General features: G+C 38.2%; 1 protein-coding gene across 6 annotated transcripts in view; it reads left to right on the top strand.

Annotated features, from left to right (window-relative positions):
* SUPT3H (SPT3 homolog, SAGA and STAGA complex component) overlaps positions 1-23,630 on the top strand; it is a 287,624-nt gene that overhangs the window by 170,002 nt on the left and 93,992 nt on the right. For all 6 annotated transcript variants that reach the window (XM_075086624.1, XM_075086623.1, XM_075086622.1 and 3 more), the window contains 2 exons: positions 21,695-21,781; positions 22,969-23,059. In XM_075086624.1, coding sequence (XP_074942725.1) covers positions 21,695-21,781; positions 22,969-23,059 — 178 coding nt within the window. The remainder of the gene's footprint in view (positions 1-21,694; positions 21,782-22,968; positions 23,060-23,630) is intronic.

Genomic DNA, 23,630 nt, shown 5'->3' with positions numbered 1-23,630 from the left:
AGTCGTTTCCTATGTACCTCTCAGATGGCTGCTCAGGGGGACAGAAGGGAAGGCACAGAAAAAATTCCCTTTTCATTTCGTGTGCTCAGTGCTACATACAGCTGCTGGGGAGAGCTTTTAGGAGAAGAAATTGTAGGGGAAATTCTGTTTGACTTCCAGCCCTCTGGCTGCTGTGTATGGAAACGTTGTAGATTTTGCTTCTGAATTCCAAACAATTATACACGGGCATGTGCAAATGCAGTTTTTTTGCAAGGCCAATCTGCCACATCTGGTGGCTGAATTTCCTCAGGTATTGCAAAACCCTTTTAATGAGGGCACCATTTTCTTCAGCAGAATAAAGATATGTATAATTCTTAAAAAATCAGTGCATATGTTTTCAATGTTTACCAAAAATATTTTTTTTTCCTTGAATAATGCCAGTAAAGTAGGAAGCTGTATCTGCTGTATTTTATCTCAAGTGTTTTAAGGCAATCAAAATTATAGAAAGCACATCAGGCCTGTGCTTAACTGCAGACATCCTTACCTCCATAGCCTGTAATTTTAACAGATGACAGATAATCCTTTCTGGGCCCTCAATTCAATGAATCATCGTTCACATCTCTGCGACTAGAGGTGGCAAGGATCTTGAGGTAATAAAATTGAAGGTGGCAGTAATTTCTAATAGCCCAGGGAAGGTTTTGAGAACTTTCCAGCCCATGTTGGTAAATGTAGGGATTCAGGAAATGCGTATCCATGTGTGTCATTTATTTTTCAGTACTTGATTTGCTGAATGTGCGTTTGGTGACTGTTGGTGTGAAAAGATGTTGCTGAAAAACATCAGAGGTGACTGAATGTATGTGCATTGCATATATATGGCATTGCATTAGCAGCAAAAACTTAGATTTTCATTTGTTCTAGGCCTGACTTATGAACGTTATCAGACAAAATATTGCATTGCTTGTAGTATCTGCATTGTCATGAACAGGTATTTTTGACTAAACAGACTGCAGGCAAATCTATTTTCTGCAAATAACCTAAGAGAAATTAATTCATCCGTGTCTACACTGGAATTTAGTGATCATCAGGCCCAAAGCTTATGGCATAAGGTTTCCAGAACAGTAATTATTATAAGGCTTGAAAGGAGATCTGTCCTGTATTTGAATGAGACTAAACCATCCTGAAGTTTCCTTTGAAATACAGAAGACAACCTCCTCTACACCGGGGTTCAGTAGTGTGCATAGTTGCCTGGCATATACAGGAGTTTAATATTCACGTTTCTACCCAATTCAGGCAAGGAAATGTAACTCCAGCTTTCTCTCCCAAATGAGCTCCATAAAAACCTGATTCTCTTCTGTCCGTTTTTTTCCTGTGTGAGCCGTTTCACTTTTTGTGAAGAATTAAATGTCTGTTGGCCCAGTAGAGTGACAGGGACCATGTCCTTATCCCACCAGAGTCTGGTTGTTCATGTCTGATGTGCTTAAAAAAAAAAAAGCCTTGTCTCATGATAAATAAAATAAGGCAGTATTGATACAAAGAGGAGCCCTTGATAGAGAGTGTGAAAGATTGCCCATGCTTCATGGTTGGGTTTTGGCATTCGGTAGTGCTGGTTGGTCTCAGCCTCTGGCATGTATGTGTTCTCTGAACGTTTTGCAGAATCAATATTTTCCAAACAAAATGCATTTTGTCAGAAAATTGGTAGCAAATTCAACTTATGCTTCATTTGGCCTTTCTGGCTTCATTTTCCCTATGCATTATACCCTACACTTAGTTGCTTCAGTTTGGAAGTTTTCCACTCTCATGGCAAAGCTCTTGGTTTCTGCAATTTTGCAGAATATTGTGAGTCCAACTGTAAACAGATACTGCTACAATACAAACACTTACACGTATGAATAGTTCTCCCATTCTTTATGAATTTAACAAAGCCTTGCATTTTGCGCGGCATGCCGCCTTAGTCACACGCACTGGAGGGAGAGGTCTCTTCGTAGTTAATTCGGATTTGCAGATGGTTATGAAGAGAACTGGTAAGGCTAAAGCATTAGGAAAACGTCTAGTCCTCCCGAATAGATTGAGAGATGGAGGTGCTTGAACCCACTCCCTGCGTGATTAAAAGAGTTAGACATTAATTTTCTAAGAAATACTGCTTCTATGATAGAGCCTGTTTTCCTGTTTCTCTGACTGGTCTTTTAAAGCTCAAAATCCAGTGAATGGTGTGAGACCTTTTCCTATTTTCTTGCCTTATTCTTTCCACCAGTGGGCAAAAGTGGTATATGTCATTTTTCAGAGTGCCATATTTCACACTTCAGTTTAATTTGGCTGATAATGATTTGTTAACAAATGTAAGTATGTAGAGCACATGCTGGTTCTCACACATAAAGTGTTGAGTCACTTCAGCAGTTCCTTTAAAATCCCACTCCTGCCTTATAAAAGCTGCAGGTGCAAAACAGTTTGCCTCTGTACTAGCTCAAACAGAAGATAAAGGTAATACGGAGCTTTATACGCAGTGTGACTCTTTGGCGAGTGTAACGCTGTGAGAAGGGGACTGGGTTCGTGGTTTCCATCAGAAATAGGTGCTCTAATGAAGGGGGTTACTGTCACCCCATGAGCTGTTATAGAGAAAGGACAACTGATCGTGATGTGCACCACGTCTGTGACAACTAGTGAGCATTAGCAATGGAAAATAGGGCTCTTCTCCTTCTTGCGTTTGGAGGGAAGAGCTATTTTTGAGATTCTTTTGGTCTCTGGTCCCCAAACTATGAAGTGATTCTCCTCACAGGGGTTACGTAATTTCTAAATCTTATTTTAAAGTAGAAGGATTTTTTCAACCTAAAGAGAAACACCATATTCTTCTAATCTTCCTCTCCCTCCACTATGTAATTCAATGTATCTTTCAACAGATTTTTCTTACTTTCTTTGGGCTTCCCACAAATTTCTGTTCTTATCCCATTTCCTTTTCATCAGTGGGCTTTCTAGCGTCATCTGCTTTCAGGAATTCAATATCATTTTAACACTGGTGTTTTGAATACTTCTCTCTCCGCTCTTGACTTGTCTGTGTTTACCCAGGACTGCTTTTTGGCATGTTTCCCTAGAAGTGCTTTTTCATCCGCTGAAATTCAGGAGGACAAAACCAAGCTCCTTATCTTTTCTCCCTTACACTGTGAGAGCTGAGTAACGCTATGATGTTCTCTGTGACCTGGGGCCTTCTGCCTGTTTTTTCTCTGTATGTTCATTCTGGGCCATACCTAAATCTTGCACTTTTTCAGCATCATATTTGAGATAGCTAATCTTCATGTCCATATTGCCAAAACTATCATCTGCTTCCATGTTCATTATGATAGGAGTCCTACCTCTCTATATTTTTGGAGTGATAGTTGACCATTATCTAGTTCAAGGAGAATATTAGTGTCTTGACCAAAATCATACTTGATTCTTTCAGCACAACAGTATTTAGCATTTACTCTGCATCTATTTTCTAGCCTTTTAAGAAAAACAATAAACCAGGAAAAAGTGAAATTTTAGAAAAACACTTTTTAAATTGGATTAATTATTTAGTTTGCTAATTTCTAACTTAATTGAACATTTAATAGTCTTTTCCGATGATTGATCATTGAAGATGTACTTTTTTCAAAAGCCATATTATTTGAGTACATAAAAAACCCATATGCATTTTGAAGTTCGAAATTTATTTTTCTCTTGGCTAACTTGAAAATGACCAAGTGCGTTTTTCTCACATACTCAAACCAAAACATTTTTCTTAACTGAAATTGGGCATAAAACAAGGCAAAAAAAAGCTAATTACAGAAAAACAAGAATAAGTGAGAAAGGGATTTGTAGTGAAATTTGCTTTTAAAAACTTGACAGTACATTTTGAAAGATAAAGAGTTTTAGAATATTAAAAAAATATATTAACGTGAAAGGACATTCAAATTATGCTGTCGTACGAATCCAGTCACACATAGCTGTGGGTTTTTTGGGATTTTCTCTAAAAAGCAGGAGTATGGAATGATTTTGAACAGAGGTCATGTTTTACTAGCCAGCACTGGTGCTGCTGGAAGAGATGTGTGGAGGAAAGAGTAGAAAATGTTAAGAATACTGTAAAACATAGATGACCTTTTGAAAATTAATAACTGAATTTCGTGGAAACCGTGCTAGAAACTTGACGAGCATGAGGTGAGATGCAAGCGCAGTCCCATTTCTCCCACTTCTTCACCAAAGACCTCAACCCTGGCTTGGGCTCAAGCGACAGTGAGCGCTGTGCTCGCCTTCCAGAGCACAGGATGCCACTAAGGTCAACTTGCAGCAAACTATGGACAGGGTGTTTTGTGATGTGGATGGCAGCTAAAGATCAGGCGCTGATTTAATTTAGTACTTCAGACCAGGTTCGAATTGTGGTCCCAGCGGTGAAAGGGAAGCATGCGACTCAGTTTTCCCTTAAGCTTATTCATTATTAAAACGGCTACTGATGTGGGAGGTGGGAACATGGGTAGGAAGGAAAAGAGGATAGATCAAAATCGTTGGAAAGGGGAGCGCTCTGATTACCTGTTCCCCCATCGAAGTGATCACTGTTTAGGTTGTTTTCCTTGACCGAGAGGTCAACTGTGTTGTTATTCGGGTTTAGAGGGATGGAGAGAATGGCACACTTGAAATTTTGACATGTAATTATAAAATAGCTGTTCCAACACACCACTGGCTACACTGCTATTACAAAAAGTGAACTTGCACTCGAGCACAATCTCTCTGTCAGAAAGAACACATGCATAAAATAATGATGCAGAAAATAAATACGAAATGGAAGACCAGGACAGAAAATGACTTCAGTGTTTAGCTCTGCCGAGACCAAGGAGATTCACGTTCTGCTAGGCAAGCGTGAGTTCAACCGCATTGCTGGATTGCGGGAAACTCCTTCTGACACAACCATAAAGCCTGAAAATGAAAGTAATATTTATGGACTTACTTTAAGACTTGGCATTTACACACTGAAAGTAGGAGCAAAAGGAAATTTTGCGAATGAATACATTTAATTTGTAGGACTCATGTATGCATAACTGTACTGAAGCCAGAAATGCCATTGTATGTACTGAATGGATAACGCACGATATTAGTAGAAGCTGCTTATTAATATTTAGATGAAGAATTTGTCACTTGATGTCTAAGATAACATTACTAATACGATCAGATCTGCTGCTTTAGTCTGTATTTGATAGAGTACAATACTATTTCTACTTAATTAAAACCCACTTTCATATAAGAAGCTATTAGCAAAAATACATCGATCTTTCAAGGATACAAATCCACTGAAATTAAGCTAGACTTTCAAACTAGGGATTATTTCTTTCTATGTCTGGATATAACGTGTGTCAAAGGATTTCCCGTTACTGCTACAACACTCAACTTTGTGTTTGGGCTAAATGTCCTCCATCAAAAAAATCATTTAGCCTTGCTTTGATTTTGCTGAATATAGTCTTCAAGAGAAATGCAGATTCACTAAGCAACCTGATGTACGTCATAAACCAGTATCCTGATGCATTTCATGGAGACACAGGACGTGTGAATTCTGTTGGTGATTTGTTCCCATTCACTGTGCAAGCCTGAACTTCTCCAACTGACTGAAGGTTAAAGAAATGGGGAGCACCCAGATGCATGTTTCTGTGCGTCGTGAGATAGTTATGGGAAATCAGCATATCAAATTATCATTTCATATCTACTTTCTGACATTAAATGACATTTAACAGAACATTCAGGGCTTGTCAACTGACTATACATTAGATGTCACTAAACTTATCAGTGGACAACAAAAGGTGGACATCACAGCCAGAGTGTGGTTTGTCTCTGAAGACAAGTAGCAGGTAAAAGTATAAGTATTCTCCAGTGGGTCATGCTCGGGAAGGGGTCAGGTACTGAAATGATGACTCAGAATCACTAAAATGTAAAGTGGCCTCAGATTAATTAATTTTTATTTCTGTGTCTCAGGTATTAAAGTTGAAAATTGGGGATAATGTTACTGAGTTTCCTTGTAGAGTACCGTGAGACTATCAGAAAAGGGCAGTATAGTATATACATTTTGTGGTGGTGTCTGTTTATTAACAACCATTCTATGAACCTGAAATTTGTCCTGGCGTGGGGGATCTCAGTCTCAGTTCCATCGTCCTTGCCACCGATTTCACAGCAAGTGTCTGTGCAAAGCAGAAACATTCTCTGTGTTGCTGCCTTCGCATGAGACAAATGTCCTCTTTCATTCATTAGCTGATATATTGCAGTTTATTACATCTGTAAGGTATAAAGGGAAATACATCTAAAGAGAATCTAAACATCCCTTAAGTTCATTAACAGTAGTAACTCTGGACTATAAATCACTGTTTACATGAATCCATTCAAAAGGCCTCGATTCTGGAGCTATTCTGTAAAAACTTGTGTTAGGTCTTTAGGATTTAGCTTACAGGGTTTTAAGAAGGCAGATCTTAACTAGATGAAATTATAAAGTTAACTGTGAGGCATGAGCTCAACCACTCTGCATTTTATTATTAGTTGCCGTATGTGGCTCAGAACGGAGAGCAGAGATACTCACATCTGTAATGAATAACTATTTTTTTTTTCTAAATGAAGCTCAAACATGTATTAGCGCAGCCTATTTATCTGAATGAACCGAGGCTGCAAATAATTAAGGAATCTACTCTGGGAATACTTACACCATCATAGAAGCTGATTTTCATTCAAGTTGTATCAAAAGAAACCCCAATAACCTTGCTCAACTCGTTTTACACACAACTGCCATTCATCAGCCTAGACTACTTGCTGTGAATGAACCGGTTATTTTTATGTATTTATTCGTTCTTACTGAAGGAGTCAGCAAATTTCATCTTGTCCTATGTCTTGTTCAGTGCACAGTGGGACTGCTGGTGTGAAGGAGCAGATCTTATTTCTTTTCCTCCTTATTAACAGTGCTGTTGCAGGCTTTTCCTCTTGATTGATAGGTACTGGGGAGCTGGCTACAGCTGACTTTCTGAGTTGATGGTTGTAGCAGCAGCTCAAAGATGTGGTGAGGTTTGTCTCTCCTCCACCTGTGTTGTCTGTTTTTCGTGGAGTCCTCAGGCCTGGCTTTCTGCGCTTCTGCTTTGCCGACACACTATCTTTTATAGGAATTTTAGTTTTGGTGTAGCAGTACATAGGGGACCCTAATCCAGAAATACAGAGGGGAAGGAAACAGTCAAACCCCTGGAGACATCTAGTCGAACACACTCAGAGGACTGTCACCAGTACTAGATCTGGTCAGCCATGCCTTTGTCCAGCTCAGGCTTTGGAAGCTCCATGGAGGAATTTTTGTGAGCCTCTCCTGCTTGCCTGCTGCAGAGCTGCTCTGTCGTCCCTGCAAGAACGGCGGTCCGAACATCCTACCCAGTCCTTCCAAACTCCAGTTTCAGGCTGTTGCCCCTCATTATGTCGTCTGACACTACCAAGAAGAATTTGGATCCATCATCTTTCTAATTGCTCTTCAAGTATTTGTAGGCAGCAGCCTGTAATTACTTGATTCCTTTAGCTTCCCAAAACTTAGCTGATTTATTTGCATATTAATGCCAGCAGACATTCCGTTATGTTTACAGTTCATTCACATCTGAGATATACAGTGCTGATGACTGGAGCGCATGGAAATCTTTGCATTTTATTTCCATTCAGCACATTAGAAATAATTTCTTTCCATGCACCTCTTCCACGAGTTGTCGTACCTCAGCTCCCATGCTCAAAATCTCAGTTCTTCTCAGCACTCAGTGAAAATTATTCTCCTGTTTTGGAACCATGTTCAGATTTTCCATCTCTGTTTCATTCTGCAGAGATTATCTTTCTTCATACTGGTTTATGTCTGAACCCTCCTTTGCTTTGCTTCTTAATTTGACTTGCAGGGCTAATAAAGCTTTACTTTTGTCAGTTCTTTATTCCTATACTTCTTGACCTCTAATGTTAGGGCTTTACTACAGGCTGCAGATCCTGTTCCTCCTCAGAAATCCACTGACTGAAAAGCGGTTTTTGTGAATGTAAGTATTTACTTTTATAATATTGCAGGTCCAGGTTCTAAACTGCAAACTAGCGACTGTGGTGACATTGTTTATGATACTGTCTCTTGGCTTTATATTAAAATGACTGATACTATTTGCAAAGCTTTATGGAGGTTTGCAGGTTCTTAGTTTAAATGTTTACATGGTTTTTGGTTTAAATGTCACTGAGAATTATGATTGTGTATGATATAAGGCTGGCCCACTTACTCTAAATTAGAAGAAAAATATATCGGGCACAGTTTTTATGGTTTGGGTGTCTGCTGAATCACCTCTGCATTTCACAGCTTTAGGCACTGGGAAATATTTATAGTTTTTGCTTAGGAGTGCATACAAGTTCAGATACAAAACTCTTAAGGTAAAGCTCAGAACAGGTTGGGATAGGTTTTTTTTTTTACATTTCTGCATTGTTTTGCAGATGTTTCCTATGGCATTAGAGAAAAATCGTTAGCAGTGAAGGAGTGAGGAATTGGCTGTTGAGAGAGACAAACAGAGGATTTTTTTCTCTGGGTCCTGTCTCTGTCCATGTGCAAAGATGTTCCATGCCTCACTTTGCCTATTTGTAAAATGGATGTAGAACAGGTACCACTGTCATATAAACGAAAATGTAAAATCTACCTTTTCCACAGTAAAGAACTCAACCTTAAAAGCAACCCAAAAAGGCAGTGAACTGTGTTAAAGGAGAATGTTTTATTTATTATTGTTGCTAATCTTATCCCCTATTTTCCTGACCTGTTAAATCCCCTCAGTAATCATTGCTCCTTCTTAAATCTTACCCGGTCTTGATCTTTTCTTCATCCACTCTGCATTTCACTTTGGATCACTCCTTCCTCATGTCTTTTAGAGAAGCATCATCCACTCTGTCATCCTGAGAACAGAGATTTTGTTCTGTCTGTGTGATACCTGTAACGATTGTACTCACACTTGTTTTCACTCTTTCTTGGTAAACATAGTTATCAGTTAGTGACTGTTTTTGAGACGTGAAGGTACTTTTCCATTTGTCTTCCCTGTGGTTTTGGGGTGGGTTTTTTGTTAGAAATTCATCAACGGCGCTTTAGCAATTGCACTGTAGCCATATATAGGCTTCTCCCTCTACCCATAAACACTGTAGAGAGTACCTCTAATAATTAGGGAAATACGTCCCCTTTTGCACACCCTTTATACTGCGTGCTCGTGCAGAAATATCAAGGTCTCTTCTTGAAGAAATCTGTGCTACCATTTTTTAGGAGCTGAACAATCTGAATGCTGGTGATTGTGCTAAGGCTCAGGCTTTAGCATGGTCCGAATCACTCTGCTCAGGTGCCAATCTACAGCATGGCTTTCCTGGAGACAATCAAGATTTTTTTTTTCTATCCTTTCTTTTTTTGCCCTGAGCCTCTCTTCTCCTCTTGGAGATTTTGGTGATGTTTCTATGTCTCTTGAACTCAGACCTGTAGTGCTGATACTTTCCTTTGTGGTTCCCAAAGGATAAAGATAAATGCTGGAAACACTAGGTTTCCTCCTCCCCACTGGCATCACTGACATTATCTTCTTCTGACTCCTCTGATACTAGTAATGGATATCCTGGCTTTGTGCTCAGCCTTAGTAACTTAACACGTGAGCAGCTTCAGTGGAGCTGCATTTAATTATAAGACTATACAGTTGGATTCCCAAAGCAGAGATCAACTCAGGGCGGGGGAAATTATGTGTCTTCTCCTAATGGATGTGTGTAGGTCCACGGCTTGGACCTGCTGCCCATTTCCAGAGATTTTTGCAAAAGACCAAGTACCTCTGTCCCTTGACATGAATCGAGCTCGTTTCCTCTATTTTATCAGACTTCTTGCTCAGTCAGTTGATAGTTTTTTGGACTGAGTCTGGACTGCCTGTCTGCCTTTCTGGTTCATAACCGTTTTGAGACTGTGCAAGTGTTAGTGTTGAAGCATTGGTAGGCAAAATATTTAAAAATTCACTGAATCTGACCAAATGTCCCTATAGCCAACTGAAGTCTGGCAGTAGCCAATAACTTGAGTTTCAAGAGAAGAATAAGAAATACCCCATGTGTTATGAGATTCATGATATATTTTCTTAGTTTCCTACATTCAGCAGGTGACGTCTGGGCTCTCTAGATACATTAGGGACAAGTAGCCTCCTAACACTTTCCACTCAAGATCAGGCCTCGTTAAAAGAAATGCAAGAATCATGGAGTTCTGTGAGACACCACATGGCTGAAAGGTTTTATTTTATGACCACTTTTATAGACAGTGTTAGAAGTTTAGAAGTAGGCTGTGGACCAAATTAACAGTAGGGCACCATGAAATCTTGGTTCTAGAAAATTTCTGCAAACAACTTTTTATACCTTGTTTCCTTTCTCCTTGTCAAAACGTCTCTGCATCTTTCCTCAAAAAACTTCATGGCTTACACTCACTCCCTTCATGTCATCCATCCTGCAGTCTTGAGAGGTCAGTCCAGTCTCTGATGGACCTCGGAAGTCAGTCTCCGTTGCCTCCAGGATAGCTTTTTCAAAGAAATATTTTCTCCCATACTGCCCTTAGGCTTAGGAGTAGCTTTCCTGAACTTCAGAAATGCTTTCCATTGTTGTTCAAATTATCTGTGAAATGCCCTCATATTTTAGTATATCCTAGTTTTCAGAAAATATAGTATTGCCATGAAAGGTTTTTTTCAGAGCATGCCCACACAAATCAATGTGAATTTAAATTGTATGAAAGACCACGGCATTTGCACATTCATATCCCAGTTGTGGACTTTTTACCAGTTGCCAAGTTAGCTATTCCAACATTTTAGAATTCAGCCTATATTTTCATTATAGTTTAAAGCCCTCCCATTTTTTTTTAATGCCAAGAACATACTTAAGAAATAAAATGCTTTAACTTTTCCAACAGTTGCATTCAATTTGAAGGATCTAGTAAACACTACTGAAGCACAGCTAAGGGAAATCCCTTATGGGTAATAAAAGTTTGGTAGTAATAGCAGATAAATTTTGAAGTTTTCATAATAGATTATCTAAACATCTCCAATGCAAAGCATAAAACAAAGCAGGCCCAGAAGCTATTTTATAGTTTCTAAACTATCTCACATTCTGGAGAGAATCTGAATAAATGTAATATTTTTCAAACTATTGACGTTCTGGCAGAAATGTTGCTACTTTTTTTCCCCTATTGTTACCGATATTTCTGTTAAGAATTTCAGAGTATATTTTGTGGGCTTTTTGTGTTAGCAAGAAGATCTTCCTACGTCCCAGTAGTTTGATTTTAACCATTTGCACAATTTCAGTCCATTAAAACTGTCTTTTAGCAAGAGGAAGTGTAATAATTTACCCTTACAGGGATGTTGTGACTCAAACACTCCCTTCTCTTCCTGTTGCTTGATCCAATGTAATTAAATAATAGATTTCATTTCATAACTTTGCAGTAGCAATAAAGAGGAAATTATGTTCAGAAGGCATGTTTATTTTTTTTGCCAGCCTTTTGATGTCTTAAAAGTGATTCTTTCTCTTCGTGCTAAAGTAATGTGAAACAGCCTTTTCAAACTTATGTCCTTGGGAAATGAATGTTAATTAAAGAATGAGCATTAAATAAGAGTTAGGAAATCCGTGCCGTTTTTCAGACACAAATATCTGTTGTTCACATTTTACTTTTATGCTCCTTCGCGTTGCTTTCTTTTCTTCCTCTGACAAAAAGCTCCCTCCTTTTTTCTTTCTTTCATCTTCCTAAGAGAAAATCTGTCATGTTCATGGTATCATCTGTACAATTTACCTTCTATTTCTTGAAGCTCTGAGAACTGTAGTTCATACAAATAAAAAAGAAAATACAGTAAACCAACACATAGATACACAAATTTGGACTTCCTTTCCCCTTATTTTTACATGAAAATGGGTCTGCCTTGGACTGCGGCTACTGTTTTTGTAAATTTCCCTCTAGTTTTATCTTTATTTTGTATTAGAAGGTTCTTGGAAGGAAGGTGCTATAGATTTAGGATTTTGAAGCCATTTAGAAATGAATTGGAGAGGGGTTTCTTGACAGGAGAGAAAAATTTCATAGCGCTCCCTATTTCAATACATGTTCTGATTATACCTTGTCCCCATTAACAAATTATTTTCCCTAAATTAAAGACTACAGAATCAACTGAGACTTCCTCTAGTGTGATAATATGCAGTCCATGCATATAAGATGGCTGAAAAAGCATTAAAACTAAATGTTTTTCACTTCTTTTTTTTTTCTGTTTTTTTTTTTCCTGTTGATAATTTGGGTACATCTTGCAAGATGAGACTGTCAAATTCTGCAGGCAGTGTAATTTACCTTAAGCCCAGACGCCTGTATGCCCCGTCTGCTATCCAAAACCATTTAAACCAGTAGTCATTCACATGTATTGTTTGTCTCACTCTATTCCGAGCGATCCTGTAGCATTTAGTTGTAGTTACCATGCAAACCAAGAAGCTCCCACTTGGTTGACACGTGCATTTGAACAGGTGAGAATCAAAAATAAGAAGAAAGACCAATGTGAATTGTTTCAGGTCAAATCTTTTAACTTCAGTCTTCCACCACCAGCATAGTATTTCCAAGTATGAACATAATGGCCTGTCTCTTTAGGGCTGTGAATAATTGCAGAGCTTTCTAATGGAAAATGATGCATTTTTGATTGAAGCTGAATCCTTTTTTTCCTCCTTCTGTCTCCTAGTCTAAATTTTCAAAGCAATGTCTTGCTTATGCCTGTGTGGGATTTAATTTTTTAAGGTATGTTTTTGTCCTTCATTCTGAGGTGTTTGAAGAAAATTTTTCTGTGACTTCAGTATCAGTTCATCGAGAGGATCAAGGTCCTGTCTCCTCTCTATTCGGTGCACTGCTGGTGCCCTACTCTTCATAGTAATACTTGCTTTGCAGTTTTCATTATCCTGAGGCTTGCTTTAAAAGCACTTTATCTCTGTGCTTGGAATAGGTAAATATATGTCTTATTTTCGCTGTGACAAACAGTGAAGCCTGATTCCAATTTGCTGTCATATGGAAAGGAAGAGTATTTATTTAGTGTCCTGGTGAAACTAATACAAGGCAATGATTATTTTCCTGTGTGAGCAGTGTAAGGATGCATGATTTAAACAAATATTTCTCTCTACAGCAATGGGAGAAAGAAACCTGTTTATATTAGAGGGTCTCTCAATCAACAGAGAACAGGGTTTTTTCCTGCTTGCAGCGTTGGAAACCGCGTAACAATAATCCTGAATGGTGGTTTCTGCTGGGATTTGAAACCAAAGGACAGGAAGCTGTGGTATAATGTAAACCTCTGCTGGTTTGCATGCCATAGTATTATTGGAGAAAGAAAAGAGACAGAAATAATTGATGGAGAGGTAATAAATCTGAGTTAATAGACTAAATATTCAAAAACAATTTTATCTTCAGTTCTTAAGAAGGGCAATTTCTAATTGCTTTTTTTGTTTTATTAAAGGGAAGGTAGATGCTTATTTTTTTCAAAGTAACGTTTAGTACCAAAAAGGCATTCAAAGATGTAACTTAGATAGAGGTGATAGTTATAGCTGAGATTCTCAACTTGGAATAGGTATAGTGATACTGCTGTAAAAATGAAACAGGTTGTTGTGAAAGTTTGAATCCAAATGCCGTTAGTTTTATTATAATTTCCTCGAAAACAACAGCATTTATTCAGTTTAGATACAGGAAAAATTTGCTGCCAGTGATTTAGAGTGGGATGGCACCATTTACCTTAGCATCTAGAATATCCAGGCAATCCAAGAACACGGACAATCAACAGACCTCTACCCTCAACTTCTCCAGAAATACGGAGATGTGTTTGCAGAGGTTGGAGTGCTTTGGCCGTGAGAATTTTTCAGTTTCACGTTGGCTAATGAATCTTTCATATCTACAAAGTGCACGCTTCACAAAGCTTTTTTCATGGTCTCTTGCGCATTCTACAGAACACAACTCCATCATTTCCCCTTGGATGATATTTTTTGAGCTTATTTTTTATCCCCTGTAATAATAATAACTAGAGTAGGAGTTTCCAAGTCCGTTTTCTTGCCTGCTGTTACCGTCACCAGCAGTGGGAGAGAGCATCAGCAGAGGCCGTTGCCAGCACTACACCAAATCTTGAATTAACAAAGTTTTATGAAGCCACCAAATAATTTGACCATATTAAAACTGAATTCAACGAGTTGGAACACTTCCCTGCACTTAGAGACTTTATAGTTTTTCACTTTGGTCAGTATTGCCTGCTACAAATGTCAGGTGTGCAATAGGGTTTCTTTTGTCTCATGGAGAGAAGAAGAATTACAGCTATAAAATGTTGGCCCAGAAAGTTGATTTTGGAATTAGAATTGAAAGAAGGAAAAATAGGAAAAAGTCATGCCTGAAGCTTAAATTGAAATGGAGTTATTGTTCAAAAATGCATTTAATTCTTTTCCCTGTGTGACAGAAAATGCAACAACAAGCTCTAATTTAAGAAGTTGATCTTAAATTATTTATAAAGAAGAGCTTTAAAAAGAAGACTTTGATTTAAAGCTCATCTTTTTTAATATAGCAGTATTAATTTTGCCATTTACTTGGAAATGTTTTCCTTATTTAATCTACTCAATATAAATTAAAAAAAAATATCACACAGGGTCTAAAACATGCAAATCTTCACTTTCTGTAGCAGAGCCTAGGCTTTGAAGTTGTTACCATTTTGCTAATATTTGTACCTGTTTATATTTTAAACAAGAATGGATCAAAGTGTCAACAGACGTGTGGCTCAGCTATGGTTTATGCCTGCTAGAAATCAAAAATAGGGAGCACAGGGATTCAGCTTTCCTTAATCCCAGTTCACGGTGGGGCTGCTGCTCTGCTGCTACTGAACCGCAGCCGGTCCTACACCGTACCCGAGGAGCTGAACCAACGTGGAGAGCCTGTTGTGAAAATTAGATTATTCCACACATGAGAAAAAGTTTTCACCTATTTTTCCACTCCCTTCTCCTTTGGAGCAGCACGTAAGTCTCTTAGATGTCAGTAAAGAGTGGAGTAACGAGGCCCGTATGTCTTCGTCAGCAACCTGGATGGGTGACACAGGGTGTGCTCAACACTTTGTTCATAATACTAAATTGGGGGGTGGCTGACAAATGGCAGAGCTTCAGTCCAGCGGGAGCTTGGTAAACTTGAGGATCAGATGGATGTAAATCTGGTAAGCATCCACATCTGTGGCAGAATAACCCCCTGTATCACTGTGGTTTGGGAATCTGCTGCTGTGCGATGCGTTGTAGGGTAGAGTCTGAAGTTGTGCTGGGTGGCCAAACACAGTCTAGCCTCTTCTGATGTTCTAGTTATACATTTCCTTGAAAAGAAATGGTCTGTTCTTTAACTTAGAATTGCTTAGTAATGCTCAGTGTTATGGCATGGGCCAGTAGAAAACCTTCCCCTTCCAGCTGCAGGGTTCGCCAGCAGGGTGAAAGCGTGGGTATACCATAGGTAAGCGCTGAAGCATGGCGCATTTTCTTATTAGCCCATCCCATTACACAGGCTGCGTCCATGTAGTTTGCTACAGGCTGTGTACATTTTTGGAGGTTTTTTTTCTTTCTTTGGTACGTTTAGAAGGAACTTGTTTGTAACGTGAAGAATATTAGCTCGAGCAAGTTGCAGGGTGTTCTGCTCTTGCTATTTTCTCTCCCTGTAAGTATGTACCGTCCTTGGTTGCATTTCTTCTGTTTGGATTATACTGACTGTGTTGCTAAAACCAAAAATCAAAACCAAAAAACCCTACAACCTTTTCTGTAATCTAAAGAAGTATGTGCGTTTTCAGTAGAATGAAGAGAAATGATGATGTTCAAAATTATATTAAATGTTCAATTTAAACAAATGGGAATCATAACAAACTATCTTTTCATCATCATACAAACTGTAGGTGTCTTTGATAGCAGTGATACAGTTAAAAATGTGCAGGCCGAGATGTAGGGCTGTTTATTGGAGTTTGCAAGACTGGCTTTGACACAATTTCAGTCTGAAGGCAGCTGAGGAAGGGGCTGTTTTCTCCTGTGTTAGAACAGTCTGACTTCATAGAATCATCGAATCACAGAATGGTTTGGGTTGGAAGGACCTTAAAGATCATCTACTCCAACCCCCCTGCCATGGGCAGGGACACCTTCCATTTCAGGTTGCTCAAAGCCCCATCAAACCTGGCCTTGAATTTATACCAACTGCTTGTCACCTCTGATGTCAAAACCATCGTTGAATAGTGGACCTGTAGACGTACCCTTTGTGCTTTCAAAGGGGAGGAGTCCTTGTGTAACCTGTTGTTGCTGGAGATGCTTTTGGGATAATTCTTCTCCAGCTACTCCTAAGTGGCTGCGGAGTCTTTGTATCCAGATCCAGCCCTTTGGGCTGGTTGAACTGTGGAAACCAAAAGCTGTTGCGACCTGCTAAAAGGCAAGAGGAAGCAGTCAGTCTTGCTTCAGAGACTAAAGAGTAAGGGTTTTTTTAAGAAACCAATATAACAAATTATGTACTTGAAAACAATTTCTCAGTAAATGCCAGGGGTTATGGGTTATGAACTGATGCTTTCTTGTTCTCATGGTCTGTACGGACTGAAATTCGCTGCATGTCAAGGGACAAAGCGCTCCTCTCACAGCTCTCCACAACTACCTGAAAGGAGGCTGGAGTGAGGAGGGTGTTGGTCTCTTTTCCCAAGTAACAAGTGATAGGACGAGGGGAAACGGCCTCAAGTTGCTCCAGAGGAGGTTTAGATTGGATATTAGGGAACATTTCTTCACCGAAAGGTTATCAATGTTGGAACAGGCTGCCCAGGGAAGTGGTCGAGTCACCAACCCTGCAGGTATTTGAAAGACATACACATGTGCCGCTTGGGGACATGGATCAGTGGTGGATTTGGCAGTGTTTGGTTAATGGTTGGACTTGATAATCTTAAGGGTCTTTTCCAACCTAAATGATTCTATGTTTCAGTGATTCTCTAAAGCCTCAAAATGTGATGCAGAGCTTTATCTTGTCAAGGTCGCACATAATCACCTGGTATTACATTAAATGGTCTTCAGTAAAAAATACTTAGATTTGAAAACAGATACCTAATACAAGGAAAATCGATTGCCTTTTAATCCGCAGATGAAAGTTTTATGTTTTAGACAGATTGTGATGATTTAGTCATGCTGTTTAACCCTTGTGTGGTGATCCTAAATCATTACCTATTAGAGTGCTCTAATGGACTCCATAATGTAATTATCTTCCCAGGATGTGTTAACTGCATGAAGCACATCCCTGTGCTGACTTGTGGAAACAAATGCTGTATTTTTCCTGTCTGTGTTAGAATTAGAAGCTCCGGTGTTAGCATCAGTAGCATGTGAGATATGACATGGAAAGCTTTAGGTGAAAACCTGTATTTGCCTCTTCTATTTAATTGCCATCAAAGTATGGGGATGCTCATGCTCTATTTAGAATACATTTACAGCACTGTATCTAAATTCAGAATATTCTTTGGTATTTTTATAGTTGCATTCTTTTGATCTAGAAAAGTTTTAAAAATAGGACATTTTAATGCATTTTCAATAACAAAACAACCTCCCTGCTTCAGAAAAAAATTCAGCCAGGTGAACTATGATCTAATTTTCCTCTATAAAGAAAACAAAACCATAGCTCCTGAAGCATTATTCTTGGCTCCCAGCAGTTTCAAGGCATGCAAACATTACCATTCTGACTCCGTCCTGCAGTTTAACTGGAAGGATTATGTCACAACGTAGTATGTTTGTTTTCCAGCTTTTTGTCTGTTTGTCCATCAAGACGGTTTTGTAGAAGTATCGGTGATTGTTGGTTTTGGAGGTAGTGGAAGAAAAAATAATTCCAAAAAGAGAAAAAAGCAGACAGTGCCATTGAAGTAACCGTTCTTCTGTCACAGGAGAATGAATACTCCTTTCAACAAATCTATAATTTGCAGAAGTTGCAAAAAGAAAATAGCCGTAAGGTGACTGTTAACATACTTCAGTTCATCCTGCCAAGAAAGTTAACTTCATAAAGTCATTAAACCAGTGATTACATTTTAAAATATTATTCCCCAGCCATTTCTTCTTAGACTTTAAAATATAGTTACTGTATATACTACCTTCTTTGTAATGTGAAAAAATTGTAAAATGCACTTATTTTTCATAAACTCCTAATTATTAACAGAGCTATTTGCGCTCCTATAGTTAAAGTCATTTCAACACTTCCGTTATTTAAACTTCACTTTTAGGGGTTCATAATTTGGCTGTAATAAAAAATACATTCAGACTCCGAGGTCTCAAATATTGTTTGCTGGTATTAGGAAATTTAGCCTTTTTTTCTTCAAAACGCTAAAGTAATTTGGATTATTTGCTGTTCTGCAAGATAGTCGCAAACAAACTGTTCTGTCACGTGGACTAAATACTTTTAATCATTACAAAAATTAGGAAAAGGCAGTGTGTGTGTTGGAACTGCTGCTGCCCCAAAATCTGTGACTGGCCCTGAATATCGCTGAGGCTCGGAGAAGGGAGTTGGGGGGAAATTCTTGCCGCATCTCCACTGTTGCCATATCGTAACCTCATATATGAGAAGTTATTGCAGCATTTATGTCGCGCCTATCAGCTGGAGTCACAAGGTAAAACCCCACCGTGCTTCCACTGCAGCAAGAGGTGACAGACCTCCTGACTTCAAGGTTGCATAGCTGCAAATTGCTTTTCTGGGATGATAAATGCTCGGGTGCTCCGAGATGGATCGTTTCTTTGGTATGGCTTCCTGAAATCCCCCTTCATCATGTAACGCGGCCATGGTAATGACTCGACAAGGCCTTCGGCTCCGGAAATTAAGGAATCGGGGCTTATTGCATATTAATGGGAACTCTGGGACAGTCAAATAAGACAGTTTGTTATAATGCTAATTATAGCGAAGCACTCATGTTGTGGTTTGAATGAGTCAATTATGTGTGTGTTAAAACTATAAATATATCTTCCCCCCAACCTCGGCTGTGTGGTACATGATTCTTTTTTAATTGCTTGGATACATATTTACCTGAGCATATCCTGGTTTCCCAGGTAAATATGTGTACCAATGCAGAACTCATTATGGTCTGTTTGGATAAATAATCCATATTTTATAACTTTACAGGAAGTAATTATTTTCATATTTTGCTTTCTTTAAGCCAAAGAAATTAAATGCTGTGTGTTCATTCCTTAAAATAAAATAGATGCAAAAGTCGAGGCAATACGAGAATAAAGTTTTCATTGTTTTGGTAGAAACTGAGAATATTATTCCAGATTTTGATCTCGTGTTTAGCCCAGAATAGCTCCATTAAAGTAAACAGTGTTATTCAGGATTTACTTAGATGCAAATGGGATGTGAATTTGGCCTCCTCTCCGCACTGTCCCCTGCTTCACTGTGAGGTTCCTGTAAGCAGCTTGCACACAATCTTTGCCTTAAATGACGTTGTCACGTGTTTGTCATTTGGCAAAATGAGTTATTTCGGCTGCACACAGAAATTAACATATCTGGATTTTATGGTGAGAAAATCAGTGTCTCATAGAATCATGGAATGGTTTGGGTTGGAAGGGACTGGAGAGATTACAGTTACGGTCCTGTATGTGTTGGGGAACTAGAGCATTCCTTCACGTCGGATATTTCTGCCATTGTTTTAGATGATATTTGGAAAAGCTGTGTTGTGTTATCACCATGCTAAGGTCAGGTTTTGTAACACTTTTAAGCTTGGTGGGGCCAAAGTCAGCCTTGGCATAAATCCATTAACTGCAGTAGATTTACACCAGAGATGAATATTGGCTCGTTCTTGGTAAATTTATTTTTATCCAGCTCTTTGTATTTTATGTTAGAAATATAAGTAGCTTGCGTGCCCTCAAACTAATCAGAATAAGAAACAGTTTTGCTTATGCCAAAAAATAGGACTATCGTTTTTCACATTCTTACATTTTTCAAGTAAGATTATATTACTGTGACTTCTGAATTCCTGAAATCTCTCTGGTCTCTGTGACTGCAAGGGCCAAGAGAGGGTTTCAAGGGAAAATCTGAAACTCTTCACGCAGTATGTTTTGTGTTGTGCATACAAGATACAGTTAACATTTTGTATGCATGTGATTAGTGTGGAAAAAAATTAATGCAGTCCAGTATTATGATTTATGGACTGAATCTTTTGCCCACTGAACACTTGCCAAAATGAAAATCTTTCCCCCCCCCCCCCCCCCCTTGGATATTAGAAACAGCTACTGTTTTTGTTGATCTTTTTAACTTCTGAATAGGCCTATTTCAAGCCATAGCAGCATGGGAGCTCAGATTAATAATATACTTATTCAGCCAGTGATACTGAGTGAAACCATTGCTAGTGTGAGTATGAAGGATAGGATTTCTGTAAATTATTTTCAGGTGCATTAATGCATTTCTGAAAGAAGAATATAGAGATATTTGAAAATAAATTAAATTTCTGTTTATCGATTGTGTTACAGGTGTGTATGAGTTTTAATATAAAGAATTTTTTAAGGTGCCTCTCCTTTTGATAACTTTTGTAGTGTGCTCACTGTCACTCCATCCATCAGATGGGTGACGAGGATAATGGCAAATAAATTATGTTTAAATCTCGCCTTTTGGACAATGTTTTTTAATTTAGAGAGTAAGGTGTATTCCATGCTGTGAAGCATCCTTTCTATCCCAGCTACTCTACAGCATCATCTCACGCCAGGACCAAAGGCTAGTGAGGCGAAAGGAGCAAATCCCGTAGACTTCTCTTGTGCGTTCGGGGTGGACCTCCTTAGCCCAGTAGTTTAATAAGCATCAGCTTGTGCCGGTTTGGTTTCTAATTTTGTACTGGTTTTGATATGATCTGTTCATGTATAAACTAGCCCAGTTTTCTGCGCCTACTGAAGGTGAATCCCCTACAAAGAAGTTTTTGGTCTTTACAGCACAATCTGAGCTTGGGGCCTTTAGAGGCACTGTCGCGATGGAGGTGAGGACAGTTCTTTGCTTCGCACTCCTTTGGCCGCCTCTTAGCGATTTTTGTGGCATTCATTGCTCAGTCCCATCTTTATCTCTTTCGTATCTGAATGGCCTGGTCTGCTCCATGAGGTCTCTCCGATTACATTGTTAATAGAGCCGGTGTTTCCTATCAATTAATTTTCTTTCTCTCAAATGAAATAAGAGTATGTGTAAAAAAGTCTTCATGTGAGTCTGGTTTGTACTAATGATAAGTCAGGTAGGGGTAGAGTTTCCTTCAAAAAGTGCTTAGGTAAGCTGTTTAAAATTAATATTTGTTATTCTAAAAAATTTTGAGAGGGTTCGGCCACCCTTCCACAGTTGCAGATAAAGTGCTATGGCAAGAATTTGGCATTTTTACGTTGCCTGAGAGAATTATATGTTCATTTTCTGGGCTAATGTGGTGCAAGGAAAGAAAAAAAGGGATGTAGCACTTTTTAAAAGCAATCATTTTAAGTATAAACAAAAAAAGTCCTTGCTTGAGATTTATCAAAAGTCTTTCAGTCTTTTAGTAAAATTGTTATTCACTTCTTGGCTAACGAGAGCCGAGTGAGTGACACCTTTGAGAGTCCCAGCTTGTGTTTTAGTGCAGAGCTTGTGTTTTGCTATGCACTACCGTGCAAAATATTATCTGAACTTTTTTAAAACAAACCCCAATGAATAAATTTTTTAACACAGAAACAGCCATCCTAATTTATTAATTTATTTTAGTTGCAGCAAGCAGCTGAAGTTTCTCAGCTGAGAGGAGCTCGAGTCATCTCTGCTGAAGATCTCCTGTTCTTAATGCGCAAAGATAAGGTACGGCAATAAAACAGAATTTTCTTACTTTACATAGTAAGCTGCTTATCCTGTTTTAAAGTGTTTGCTTAACCTATGTGAAAGGAGTCCGTCATCAGGAATAGCTTTATTTAAAAGTATAGCTGCTCTGCAGTTGCATTGTGTTGTGCACAGTACAACCATTGCAAAATGTTTTCATTAATTCTCATTTCTTCTAGTAACTTCAATTATTAATAGGGGTTTTTGCTATCTTTAAGGTGGGTAGTGTACCTTAGAGCTAAAAAAAATCTTGATAAAGGTATAAATATTGATCCTTATCCTTTATATCCCTTTTATTAAAAATCAATCATTTTAATTTCCTCCTAGTTATGCAGGATGTAGATGTGACATTTGAAAGTGTGACCATTACATTTTTGTCATCTAGGCTGTCAGTAAATCCTGTCTTGATTTTTCCTTTATAATATTTTTCCTGTACTTTATCTCACTAAAATCTCCCAATTTAGGGATGGTCTTGCTTTCTCTGGATAATAAATAGAGCAGGTCAATAATTTAAAAAAATCCAGTTTTCGTTATGAAGGTTAAATTCATTTTCGTTCTTCAAATTTCAATATTATGAAAAAATTATCAAATAGTTTTGCCAGCATCCTTATCCTTCCTTTATCTCCTTTTCTTCCTTAGTTCCCCCTTTCCTGCCCCCTTTTGTCTCCCCGTTGTTTTTCTTTCCTCGTTCGATAGGTGAAACCTAATGACCCAAACCATATCAAAATTAAAAAACGCTAAAACGTGAAAACCAATTGCAGATTCTTTACCTGATGTGATCCGTAAGGTTATACTGAAAACCGTGGTCAATATGGATGTCAAAGTTCATTAAAATATGCATTTGTAGGTCTGAATTTCCAAACTAAGCAGAGATTTTGGAGTGCCCTAAAGAATTTCTGCTTTCTGAAAGTCAAACCCGTTTCTGTCTCACAGTTGGCAAGCAAGGTACCAAGGAGCTCAAATAAATAATATTTAATGTGGAATTGCTGCTGACCTTCATGTACTTTCTATGTATGGATTTTCCGCAGAATCAAAATTTATGAACATTTAAAAGTTATATTTACTAAGCAATGTATTATACATTTGTAGTTTGTGTGTTACAAAGTTAGTCTAAATAAAAAATAACTTTATAATATTAATTAATATAAATGTGGTGTTTTTTTCTCTAGAAGAAGCTTAGAAGGCTGCTTAAGTACATGTTTTTTCGAGACTACAAATCTAAAATTGTCAAAGGAATAGAAGAAGATGACCTCCTTGAAGGTAGACAAAAAATTACTTAATTTGGGGGAGGCTTGGTATTTTATAAATGCACTAAAAAGCTTGATGCAAAGTGTTAATGTCTTGCTTAATAGTTAAAGACAGAAGAATATTGTCTTCAGAGTAATTTGGCTTAAAATCTCTGCTTTTCCTTCTGAAAACCTTCAAAAGCAAGTATTTGCATCTACCATCTAAATAAGTAAGATTTCTTAATGTCAGAACTTTGTTGAAGTAAGAAAATGGTCCTCATTAAAGGGCTAATTGATTTCAGCATGTGTAATTTAAATGCGGCAGCTACCGCGTACAATTGAATGGACATTTGTTAAAATATTATCAAAGGGTTTTGACATGTTTTACAAGAAAATCCCACAATCTGAAGTCACTGATTACTAATATATGACCTGGGCTTGTTTTCAGTGGGGTTTAACATCTTATACTTTGAACCTGTAATTTAAAGAATGGGAAACACTTTTGTTTCCCCATTCCATGAGCAAGTCGCAGGTTTTGTAAGCAATGGATTTACAGGAAAAGCTTTTTGAATTAAAAATGTATTAATTTATGTCATATAATTTTC

This window comes from Phalacrocorax aristotelis, chromosome 3 (genome assembly GCF_949628215.1).
Source record: "Phalacrocorax aristotelis chromosome 3, bGulAri2.1, whole genome shotgun sequence".
NCBI classification, from domain to species: Eukaryota; Metazoa; Chordata; class Aves; order Suliformes; family Phalacrocoracidae; genus Phalacrocorax; species Phalacrocorax aristotelis.
The sequence above is the reverse complement of the archived record's forward strand: the minus strand, read 5'-3'. Positions and strand labels throughout refer to the sequence as shown.